This window comes from Eptatretus burgeri, chromosome 18 (assembly GCF_056783735.1).
Source record: "Eptatretus burgeri isolate ZD-2024b chromosome 18, Ebu_testis_v1, whole genome shotgun sequence".
Taxonomy (NCBI): Eukaryota; Metazoa; Chordata; class Myxini; order Myxiniformes; family Myxinidae; genus Eptatretus; species Eptatretus burgeri.
The window spans coordinates 26,637,317-26,650,416 of record NC_140978.1 but is presented as its reverse complement, the minus strand read 5'-3'; the positions used below and the strand labels follow the sequence as shown (position 1 = coordinate 26,650,416).

Below are 13,100 nucleotides of genomic sequence, written 5' to 3'. Positions count from 1 at the left end.
CTTCACAAGAAAGTGCATCAGAATGGCCTGAATTTAACTTGTAATGTTTTATTTGAGTTCATTGAGTGTGTATGTGGCTTGTTCCTGTGCACGGTCTTTTAAATATCCCACAGCAAATAATCAGGAGGGCTGAAATCAGGAGATCTTCCATGCATTGGTTTCATGCATTGCCTTGCGATGTGGCATGCGATTTTGCTGCTTTCATCAATGATCTCTTTGCTGATGACTCCACCCTCTGCCGTACCATCTGTAATTCCCCAGATTGGCAAGCAGCAGTCTCCTCACTCTCTGCAGACCTGCATAAAATCACAAACTGGTCCAACATCCCCCAACCCCCCCCATCTACTTTCTCAACAATCCATTTGAAGAAGACATTTCATTCAAGTTTTTAGGCCTCACTATCAGCCATGATCTTTCTTAGACAAACCACATCTCCAAGCTGGCCACCAAAGCCAGTCACCAACTGGGCATCCTATGCTATGCAAAGTCATTCCTTGGCACACCTGAGCTCCTGACCACATACAAACCTTTCATCCGCAGTCTGATGAATTACTGCTTCCCTCTTCGTGGTGGTGCTCCTGCCTCGCAACTAGCTCGACTTCACTCTGTGGTAACCAAGGCTTTTACGATTGTTGGTATCTCCTGTGATGAAGTTGAGTGTTTGAGTCTCCCACTCTCTCATCAGAAGCAGGTCGATGGTCTTTTTGTCTTCGACTGTCTCCTCTCCAGCCTTGCCCCCCCCCCTTGCTCTGTCTGTAATCTGTCCCCCCTAAATTTCCACAACGTACTCGAGGTCCGCCAAAAATCCCCTTCTGGTGAAACTGGCAAAATCAAGAAGCACTGCTCACCTTCACTCTTTCATTCCTCTTTTTTCTGCACCTCTGGAACAAACTCCCACACTATCTTCAATTCCACTCCTCCCTCCAGGTATTCAAAACAGCTGTTCACCACCATGTCATATCTTCCCCCATCCAAAGCCATGATCTTTTCTACCCCCATTAATCCACCCCAAACCCACCTCCTTCAAATTCCGTTTTCATTCCTGACAGTCCCTGCAGCATCCAACTTGTTTACCCCACGTGTTTCCGTTTAATGTGTTACCCCACCTCATCCCACTCCCTTCCATAGATCTCCCATGTCTCTGTTCCCCACTATTTTGTGTTTCCTTCTCTCACACCTCTTGTGTCCTGCCTTGGTATATGTTCTGTGTGTTAGCTCTTACAGGAGCCTTGACATTATGTACATATACATATATGTATGTATGTATATATATATATATATATATATATATATATATATATATATATATATATATATATATATATATATATATATATATATATATATATATATATTGTTACGGTTGTGGAAATTCACAGAACACCATTCAGGTTTCTCAAAGATCAGTGATGTCGATAAGTGTGTGTTCAGATTAGATTTCCCCACCGATGTCTAAAGGGATTTATTCATGTAACCGGGCTGTGATCTTTGAGTCAGCCATTATTCTTTTGCTATCTTTATTTTGGAACAACCACGACTTCAACAACCACAACCACTACTTCAACAACCGCAACCGCATCTCAACAACCACACCATGCCCACCACAGAGCAACCACAACATCGCCTCACCTTCATCTCCACAAACGCCGCCATCTTTCCGCAAGCCACGGCGAATCCCACGGACGAGTGGAATCTCCGCCGACAGACATGGGAGCTGATGATTTCTACAACGTCCGCTTTCCACGGCTGATGATTTCTACAACGTCCGCTTTCCACGGCTGATGATTTCTACAACGTCCGCTTTCCACGGCTGATGATTTCTACCACGTCCGCTCTCTCCGCGTTTCGCGGTGACATCGGATCAAAATACCAAAAGGGGCGGAGCCAGCGGGGGGTGAAAGGTCGAAGGTGGGTGGATCAAACTCACCTCCCCGGACACCATAAAAAGGTGCGCTGGAACGTCAAGCGAGTCAGTTCTTCTTGCCTGGAGAGTTTGCCAGGAGTTTTACCTGGAGTTTTGCGAGTTATTCTTGCCTGGAGTTTTGAGAGTTCTTCTTGCCTGGAGAGTTTGCCAGGAGTTCTTGCCGAGTTTCAGTTCTTCTTGCCTGGAGAGGTTGCCTGGAGTTTTGCCTGGAGTCGGCCTGGGTTCGCCAAGCAGTGAGTCGAGTTGAGTTGGTCTGGGTGCGCCGTGGAGTTCGTCTGAAGGCTGGGAGCGGAGTCGAGCTGCAGTCGGGAGAACACCACAAGGTTCGAGTCCAGTGGAGGGCAGTCGGAGCGCAGCGAAGCCTGGAGGGCCGTGTAGAACTGTGGGAAGGTGGAAAAAGCCGGAGAGAGGTCGCCAGCCAGCGAGTCACCACGAGGGTGGCAGGTAACCAGCACAGTCTCGTGGAGCTCTTGCGGTCTTCACAGTTCCACAAGCATAAAGGCCAACGGGTCCAGTCTGCCCTTTCCTTTCCTGGGGTTTTTCTTTGTCTGACAGTCGTGGCGCCGTGTCCTTAAGTAGAATTGTTATAAGTGTTTGTAATAAATAGACAAACGGCTGTAGGCTTTGTTACTCGTGTCCTGTCCCTTACCCCCATTGCATTAATTGCCTTGATTGCATACGTGCCTGTGTGTGAAATAAATGTCCTTGTTTAAATGTTCACCTGTTCGTTGCGTCCTTTCCTGTCATTATTACGTACGGAATATTAGCTGGCTTTTAAATAGCCGATAAAGTAATCGGATCCGGCGGGGCTTGGCGATATACAACCGCTCGGCAAATCGCAAACGGTGCGAGCTGCGTACAACGGCTCGTATCCGTACGAGTGCTATCGAGGTGTAAATCCCCGGCATTTCTTTCTACGCGCATACTTAGGTAAATCGGCAATTCGGCGATCGGACCCTGTCGCACGTGGACAGAATAGTTTGCTGATTTACGGTGTGATTAAAAACACACCCATAGCTGGATTTTGGCATTGATCCGAAAGCTGTGACTAGGTTTACCACGTCTGGTGGGCGTGCGGCTGCGATTAGTTAAAAGCGGTCGCTCGCATGCCAGAGTGGTGAGAAACCATAACACTGCTGTCAGGTCGTGGGATACAAATCCATCCCCCTCCAAACGAAATTAACGGGAATCGGATCAAGGGTGTGCAGAGCGACCCTCGATTCCCATTAAATTCCGGGCATGGAAATTTATTATTACCGATACACAAAATGGCAGTTCAAGGCGAGCAGGTGCAGGGTGGATTAGGAATAGATTTGGAAATGGTAGAATCCATGGTCCAGGACTCCATCGCCATGCGGTTTGAACCCGTACCAGAAGGTTGGGAAATACGGCAATGCAATGTATCTGGTTCTCTTTTTTTATTACAACCACACCACTAATTGTAGTCAGTGGGAGCAGCCTGAGCAATGAACTTTTCTGGCAAACAAACTCGGAGTCGCAAGATGGCGGTGCGGCCGCACCTCAGCGTGGCACGAGGCGTGAGCGGGTTGCTATTAATAGCGCAACGAGCCACACGGCATGGCGGGGGAAGCGCTCCCGCCCACCGGTTCAAACCACAGGGGCATGGCAGGCGAGACAGGGCGACGACGCGTACATTGGCGAACTTCAGACACAATTGTCGGAGGCTTTGGAGCAGTGGAGGTGTGGTGATAACTGTATAGACGAATTGCAAATTGAATTGGCCAAAGCAGAGGAATGAATTCGGGAGTTGGAAGAGGACTTAGCCAACACAGTCAAGGAACTACATGGGGAAACGACGCAAGTAGATTGGTTGCGTGGGTTTTTGTTACAAAAGGCGAGTGAACTGAATAAAAGAAAAGAGGAGGAGCAAATTAGTAATTCTCGGGATAGGAAGAACTTTGAGGAAGAATGGGGGAAAAAGCTATGTGAAGAAAAGAATAAAGTAGAGTGGTTTACCCATTTGTTGGAACATGAGAAGAGCGAACTGAACAAAAGAATAGAGGAGGAGAAATTTAGTAATTCTTGGGATAGGAAGAGCTTGGAGGAAGAATGGGAAAAAAAGCTAGAAAAGGAAAAATGTAATCACGATCGGGAATTGGAACTAATGAAGGAAGAGGTAAGGTCAGGCAATCAGATAAGGGAGAGCCTGGAACAGGAGATAAAAAGAGGTGAGAAATATCTGGAGCAAAGGAAGGAAGAATTGTTGGAGAAGTCAAGACAGTTCGAAGAACTACAAGGAGAAATGACGGAAATAGAGTGGAGTACCCATGAGTTGGAACATGAGAAGAGCGAACTGAACGAAAGAATAGAGGAAGAGCGAATTAGTAACTCCTGGGATATAGAGAACTTGGAAGAAGAAGGGAAAACAAAGCTGGAAGAGGAAAAACGGAAACACAATTTGGAATTGGAACTACTGAAGGAAGAGGTAAGATCAGGCAATCAGATAAGGGAGAGCCTGGAACAGGAGATAGAAAGAGGTGAGAAATATCTGGAGCAAACGAAGGAAGAATTGTTGGAAAAGTCAAGACAGTTCAAAGAACTACAGGGAGAAATGAGGAAAGTAGAGGGGAGTACCCATGAGTTGGAACAAGAGAAGAGCGAACTGAACGAAAAAATAAAGGAGATGAGCAAGAGAATGGATGAAATGAGGAAGGAAGAATGTGAAAGAGGTGTGGAGATGAGAAAGGAATTAGAAAAAAAAGCTTCTGAGTTACTGAAACACCAAAACAAAGAGACAGAACTACAAAACGAGCTGAGGATGTTAAGAGAGGAAAGAAAGAGAACGGAGAATGAAATGTTAAGGAACCACACTGTGCAGATCGAACAATTGGAAGCCAAAGCAAGGTTGGAGTGTGAGGTGAGAGAGGAATTAGAAAAAAAAAAACCTTCTGAGTTACGGAAACACCAAAGCAGAGAGTGGGAACTACAAAACGAACCGAGGATGTTAACAGAGGAAAGAACGAGAACGGAGAATGAAACGTTAAGGAACCACACTGTGCAGATCGAACAGTTAGAAGCCAAGACCAAATTAAAGAATGAGATGCAAGAAAGAGTAATGAAGGAAAAAACGAGATTGGAGAATGAGGAACAAGAGAGACAGTGGGCTAAGAAACAAAAAGAACACAAATTGGAAAATGACCAACTCGAGGAGATGAGCAAGAGAATGGATGAAATGAGGAAGGAATAATGTGAAAGAGGTGTGGAGATGAGAAAGGAATTAGAAAAAAAAAGCTTCTGAGTTACGGAAACACCAAAACAAAGAGACGGGATTACAAAACTGTCCGAGATTACTGTCCGAGAAGGGACGAGGTGCGCGAAGCGCTAGCAGCTACCATGACGTCACAGGGAAAGAGCGCAGGTTGCGAGTTGTCGCGCTGGTGCACACATGGAAAAAAAAAAGCAAGCCTCGCCACTTCGGGTGAACAGGATTTCCTAGGCAGGGCTGGAAAACCCCCTTGCTTGGGCACAGGAAGGCACTAGCTAGGGGGAAGGGTTAGTGATAGACCAGCTTCATGGGGCAGGGATAAGTCCTCATGGAGCCCGTGGAATGGATTAGTTAGAGGGATTTTAGTTTAGATTTAGGATGGGACATGGGAAAGGATTTTTGGAGACACGGACAGAATGTGAGTGTGTAGAGGGGACGTAGCTTAGCTACGTAGAGTAAATGGAATGTGCTATATTGTAAGGGATGACAAGGGAGCACGAGTTAGTTGAGTGGATTTAGTGAGAAGAATGGCAGTGTTCAGCGATGTGAGTTGAGAAATGGAATGGAAACATGTTGAGTGGGTGAGGGCCAGCGGGCCTGAGTGTGAATGGAGTGAATGTGGTATGCATGGTGCGATGAGTGATTGGGGGGAGGAGTGACTCCCACCCGAGGGACCCCGGGGTCAGAGTAATGTGAGCTGGTGGGTTAGTCAAATTGACAAAATGGATGTCGTTTTGCTGTTGGTGATAATGTAGGCTCGAAACCCGTTTGGAGGGGTGCAGGAGTCCTGTTGACGGGCTGGGAGCGTGGCTGCGAATGGTGAGTATCGCTTAGTGGGCACCACGGGCACCGGGCTAGTCGGCCGCGATAGGCCAAGGGCCCAAGAGGGGCCGGCATAGCGTAGTGGGCACGGGTGGGCCCGCATGATGCGGGACCCGTGGCGCCAATAGCCACGTGGGCAGTGTCGTGGGCACGAGCACCCGGGGAAAGGGGCCCGTGGTGCCAGCCTGCCAAGTGAGCATCGAGGGGGAGTAGCCAGGGAGGGCGCTCCCCAAATTTTAGGGAGCTAGTAGGCTCGGAGACAGTCGCAGGGCCCGGGAGTGCCATAGTTGGAGAATCGGCAGAGGGTAGTTCCTGCCAAGGGACCCACGCGTCCCAGCCATGAGACCGTGCAAGGGCACGATGGAAAAGTCGAGGGCAAGGCCCAAATTTGTGAGGACACCAACACAGGCGACGGGAATCTTGGTTGGTAGAACCAATAGATTAAGCAACAGGCACTTTTGGAATGCCCCGGGGTAGTTTAAGGTTAATGAATGTTGGGGTAGATAGGGAAGGGTACCCTCCGCACCTTCCATCCCTTCGCTCTCGTTGTGGGCCGCTGGACCCACTTTGGGTTAGATCGCTGAGTTCTGAGGAGGCCATTCTGAGGCTGGATTGGGCCTCAGGACAGGACACTAGCTCTCCCTTATTCCCCTTGTGGGGGAAAAATTTAAATTAATGTATTTTAAATTGTAACAAATGGAGTTTCAGAAATGTAACTTTTATGCTGCAAATTGAATTGGCATGTAAGTAGATTCAAAATGTTTAGAATTCAATTCCCCATCCTGTGATGTGTAATATTTGACAGTGACTTTATTGGTGAGTTTAAAGCATTGGGGGGGGGGGGTGTCACTGAACTTATTTCTTATGTGACCAGTTGTCATCAGATTGACTTGACACCGACACCCAAAAAGGTCAGGGAGTTCAGACAGAAATTGTACAATGTACGTGAATCATAAGCCATCATATTTAATCAGATGTTTTTGATTTGTCACATCATATTTAATCAGATCTGATGATAACATCATCAGATGTTTTTAAGCCATCATAACACATATGAGATGGCAGATGTGGTATGGGATTAAATACCCTCACAATCAACGGTTTCTGGGGGGGGGGGGCAAAACGTAGCGTTGGCGAAGGTATGCGCTCTACTGAGTGCCCGTTGTAGTTTTAATGGTGTGAACAATCTTTGGCACATCACATGTGATGATGGTTGTGGTCAAGTTTCATCAAAATTGTGTGTGTAGTTTCAGAGAAGAAAGCAAATAATATTTTGGGGGGGAAACCCCCCTGTAGACCCCTGAGACCTCGATTATTTTTAAATGTCATGAACAAACGTTGTTACATCATGGGTGATGAAGGTTGTAGTCGTTTCATCGGAATTGTGTGTTATTTCTGAGAAGAAAGCAAATACTTCTTTTGGGGCGGGGGGGGGGGTGGCATCCTGCATCTGATTTCAAATCCTGCTCTGTGAACTATCATCTCCTGTTTTCCTTAGGTCCTTCACTTCAAGCTGCATCCCATCTGCAAGGAATCTGAGCAATATCACCCCCATCTGCAAGAACTTGCATAAATTGTCTCCGCACAAGTACAGACCAACACGTCTCCTTCCAGTTGTAAGCAAAGCCATGGGATCCATAATAGTTGCTGATATCACTATTTCTGTTGTCTGTACATCCTATATCTGCCTTTTCCCCCATTGCCCTCCTGGCAGTATGTTACGCCTCCATTCTCTGTAATCGTGCTCTCTCATGAGCCCCAATTGTTTTTTTTTTTGAAGGATTCACACAAAATGGTTGAAAATGTGTGTTCATTTATCGAACATGAAAGCTCATGTTATGTGGGAGCCTCAACATAGCCATCACTCATTTGATGAACCTACCTTTGCAAGAGTGCCAACAGGCTGTCCTTTGGGTCTAGCCTGCTGGGAAGTAGGCTGCGGCGAATCATCACCGGATTTGACAGAATGGAAAGGCGACTGCAAAGGATGTACCGGTTGCCTTGAAGTTGCCTGGGTGCCACCAGGATCACCAAGCTCCCCTGACAGCACCTTCCGAGTGTGGCAGGTTAAACACAGCCATTCCTTGCACTGCAAAATAAGCAGGAGAGTCTGTGAGCTATTGTCACATCATTCCATACTTTCCACATGATCGACTGGTCAAAAAAACACACACACACACACACACACACACACACACACACACACACACACACACACACACACACACACACACACACACACACACACACACACACACACACACACACACACACACACACACACGTTGTTTCTTAACAAGTCGGGTCCTCACAAATATAATTATTTCTTGAACAGTTACGGCCATTCCTAAATCATCACCTTAACATTTAAAGGATTTTGTAAATTATACTTATCTCATAATACCCTCTACTATAACCTTATCTTAATTGCAAACCTCAAAATGGTTGTTTACTGAAAGTAAGAACTTTATTAACTTGTAAGCAATTGATAAATTTTCCTGACTGCCCAGGTAGATCCCCATAACCTGGGCTCCATTCTTCGTTGAGATTTAGACCCTTTCAGCCCAGACCATCTCCGAACAGTGGGTCCACAAGGAGGGAACAATGGTTTACATCAGTAGATTCAAAACCTCAGCTGTGTCCAGACAGTTACTCAACCCAACAATGCAACCTCAACATTCAAACATTCTACATTTCTTGTTTGAGGGTTTGTCACACACATACTACTGACCCCTCTGATTCCAAACCAATCTGAGAACCAATTTCATGTTGCGTGACCTCTGTGGTGATAACCTTGTCAAACTTTGAATTAAACATCATTTTAAAAGTCTACACAATTGCTTTCCCCCTCAAGAATTCCAGGATCTTTGTTCAACAAGATGTACTTTGAGGTACTCATGTTGTAATTAAGCATATTCATTTTCCAATGTCGTACAATTTTCTTGTCGGCGAGTGAAACTTCAAATACTTTTTTCCACACCCAAGTTGAACTTGAGTTCCGGTTACAGGTTGCTCGATATGTGTTGCTGGGTCATGAGTTCCTCCCTCCAGCTCAACAAAGCTAAGTTTCCCAGACCAGATACGTCGTGTTTCATTTTATTTTCATTCTAGTGTTGCTGGTCGTGTTTTCATCCAATTTTCTGTGCCATTGTGTTGAATTGTCGAATTTGTGCCCCTGGTAAAGTCCGACCACCTCATGTCGCAATGGGCAAGTTAGCTTGTTGCTTTTGCCTCGTCCAACTGGTCAAGACATTTTCAAAATGCTGAGTGTTTTTTTTTTCAAGCAACAAAACCTTCACTGGATGGATTGCTGTGCTCTTCGTACTGATGCCATGATGCCATGCCATGATGTTTGTACTGATGGAGCTCCAGCCATGATGGGAAGTCGAGTGGGATTTTTGTACATGAGTGAAAGAGGTCAACCCTGATGTTGTCTTCATTCATTGTTTCTTGCATTGAGAGAACTTGGCGACACGAGAGATTCAACTCGATTCTGGTTCTTCACTCGGTGTTTGAAGGATGCTCTCCAAATTTTGAACTTCATCGAGGTGAGGGCACCGAATTCTCGACTGTTCCATGTTATGTGCGAATAAATGGGATTGGAACACAAGCACTTGCTCTAGCACTTAGAAGTCTGCTGGCTTTCTCGTGGAAAAATCCTTTCACGTGTTATGGTGCTCAAAACGGAAATTGAAATTTTTCTGAGAGACAAAATTCAGTCATTGGGCTGACCACGATTGAGCATTTCAAGGACGAGGCCTGGTTGGAAAAGCTGTCTTACTTCAGTGACATTTCCCAGCACTTGAACAAGTTGAACAAAGAAATGCAGGGGTGAAATCAGACCATTGTTGATATTGATGAGAAGATCTCTTCATTCAAAATGAAATTAGCCCTTTGGCAGGAAAAGATGTCAAAGAGAAAAAAAACTTGCAGCATTTCCTGGGCTGAATTAATTTATTGAAGACACTGCAGTAGTTTTTATCAAAGACCGAGTTGAGATTTTCCAAGAACACTTAGCGAAACTTCAAATGGAGAAGGATCGATACTTGCCACGAAATGTCGATCTTCAGAGGCACAGCTGGGTGAGAAATCCATTTGATTTGGACGTCCATGAAATTTGGAATGATGTTGATGGATTCCAGGAAGAACTCCTTGATCTCAAAGAAAATCAAGTGTTGCGAGAGAGATTTGCTCAAGTTTCTTGGTCGCAGTTCTGGGAGTGGCTGTGAGCTAAAACTGTTCTGTCTCATGAGACAGAGAAAGCTCTCATTCCTTTTCCAACTACATATCTTTTTGTGAAGCAGGATTTTCTAGTCTAGTTGTTATCAAGAGAAGAGCAATAAATTGTCTTGACCCGCAGCATAACCTGCGCTTATTATTCTTACTATTATTTTTGTTGATGTTATTATGAATATTATTATTATTTTGGAATGATGTTGATATTATTATGATGCTCTTATCGTTATTGCCGACGTACCATTTTGAATGGAAATAAATGTTCTCCGAAGATTAAATGCTTGATGTCCTTCTTCTTATTCTTCATGTGATGTACGGACAGCAGTGTGTTGATATTACTATCATTAATATTATTATGATGCCATTATCAATATTGTTGTTATTAATTCTGTTATTGGAACTGACCTTGGAAAAAAAACGCCACAATAAGCCATTTACCTTAACATGGCATTTGCCCAAAGAGGAAAAAACCCTTCGCGAAGGGAGGGAGGAGGTATTATTTGTATAAATATTGTTTTGTAATAACATTAATATTGTGCTATTATTATTATGGTTGTTATTATCCCCCGCCAACCAACGAAGTTGGCGGGGGATATAGAAATGGGTTCCGTTCGTCCGTTCATCCGTCCGTCCGTTCATCCGTTCCTACGTACGTACGTCCATCCGTCCGTCAAATTTCGTTTCCAGAGCTTAACTACAAATCCCCTCAAGATATATTTACGAAATTTGGTACACATCAAGCAAGTGGTGAACTGGTGCCTTTTGATATTTTCTTATTGATAGGTCACATGGTTTGGCAGCCATGTTGGATTCAAGAAAAATATTAAATAATGTTTTCTCTGGTTGCTTTTGTTATGAGAGAAGCAGCCTTGGAAAAACACCACGGTTAGCTATCTTAACACGGCTATACACCTTAACACGGATTTCGCCCAAGGCAGAAAACCACCTTGGGGAAAGGGGGGGGGGACAAATGAAGGCGCTACAACCTCCATCACATGACCTTTCATCCTTCTGTGAAGTTTGGTTGAGATTGGATAAGTAACAACCGAATGTGTTGTGGTCAGACAGACAGACACAAAATTGTGTATTTTAGTATGATAAGCAAGAGCAGACCCGTTTCATGTGCCATTTCACCCACTTCCCAGAGAGCCTCCTCAGGCCAATAGACCCTGAGTCTCGGCACACAGTGCCCAAGCATGTCTGTCTCCTTTTTGGTTATTTCAGGGTACTGGGGGGAGTATCCCTTTGCTTTACCCATTTTTGAGCAGGACTACTCCAACTAATCTGATTTATTTAAATGCATCGGCTTTGGAAGATGACAGTCCATGCCCTCGCTGCCATGGTCCATGTTACACTGTGTTTGTGGGTGACTGGGTTGCAGAAATTATTATCCAGTAATATTGTGGTATCAGTTGGTTTCCTATAAACCGGCATTTTTAGGTTGCAATCAGGTTTCCAGTCAACCTCCAGATCCAGAAAGGCCAATTTGCTTTCTTTTTCAATTTCAATTGTAAAGCTAATGCTGGGAAATACCCGGCCAAGTTGCCCAAGAAGATGGCCTACCATGTTTGTATGCACAATGGCAAAAGTGTCATCCATGTACCTGTTCCAGTATTGTGGGATCACAAAGTTAGCCGCAACTGCAGGGACCAGCGAACCCATAGCTGTGCCAAATACATGTCGATCAGCACATCTTCAGCAGGTTGGCAATAATATCCTCAGGTGTGATTTGGCTGTTCTGGCAAGCCATTTTGCAGTCGTGAGAATGTTTCAACCAATCGAGCATAACACTCACCATCAAATTGACTGGGATATTGGGGAAAGAGTTAAACTACATCAAAATATTCCAGAGTCTCATCTTCTTGGCTTCCAAACTTTCCTATCCTCTCAACAAATTCAACACTGTCCTTGACTGTTTCATTGGTCTTGACCCAATCACCCATAAATGCAGTGTAGCATGGGCCATGGCAGCAAATGTATGGAGGGTGTCATCTTCCAAAGGCAAAGCAATTAAAGAAATTGGATTAGTAAGATGAGTCCTCCTCAATAATGAGTACAGCAAAGGGATACTCCCTACCCTGAAAGAACCAAAATGGACAGAACTGAAGGAGCAAGACACACTTGGACACTGTGTACTGCCATGCTATCTGGGTCTTTACAAAAGGATTGGCAAGATGGAATGCAACACACAGATTGGTGTATCCTAAAAGCCTCCTTCATGCACCACCTGTAATGTCATTTCAAAACTGGACACAATATGAACCGATGACAAATCTGGAGTAGTTTTCCATTCATCATGAAGAGACTGTGGCCAATTCTGCATTGGTGAAACAAGAAGGAATTTGAAACAAAGGATAGATGAACGTGATGGAACAATTTGGCTTGGAAAGGTGACAGTCTGCCAAAGCACGTCATTGGCAGCAGTCTGGCCACAAACTTGGCTTTGGGACCCGTGTCCTAGACATAATGTCCAAGAAATGACACAGATTGATACTTGAAACATGGCATGTCAAGAGCTGAGAGGGTGTTCTGAGTATTCAAGATGAAAAGTATTCAACCCCTTTGCCGAATTAACTCTAAAACACTTCAGAAGCAAATTATTTGTTTGAAAGGTTTAAAATAATAAGCGTAATAGGTTTCACCTGTATGGAATCAGTGATTCAACTTAAAAATTAAGCTCCCCCACTTATATAAGGAGTTTTAAGGTGCAACTCACTTGGTAAACCAACAAGGCAAACATGAAGACTAAGGACCTTTCCAAAGAAGTCAGACAAAGTGGTAGAGAAGCACCGTTCAGGGGAGGAATATAAGATGAAGATTTTGAAGTCACTCATTATCCCTTTGAGTATGGTGAAATCCACCATTATGAAGAGGAAGCCATATCATATAACC

General features: G+C 44.7%; 1 protein-coding gene across 1 annotated transcript in view; it reads right to left on the bottom strand.

Annotated features, from left to right (window-relative positions):
- BSN (bassoon presynaptic cytomatrix protein) overlaps nt 1–13,100 on the bottom strand; it is a 206,384-nt gene that overhangs the window by 132,067 nt on the left and 61,217 nt on the right. Inside the window, exon 3 of the mRNA XM_085864462.1 lies at nt 7,855–8,061. Within this exon, the coding sequence (XP_085720588.1) occupies nt 7,855–8,061 (207 nt within the window). The remainder of the gene's footprint in view (nt 1–7,854; nt 8,062–13,100) is intronic.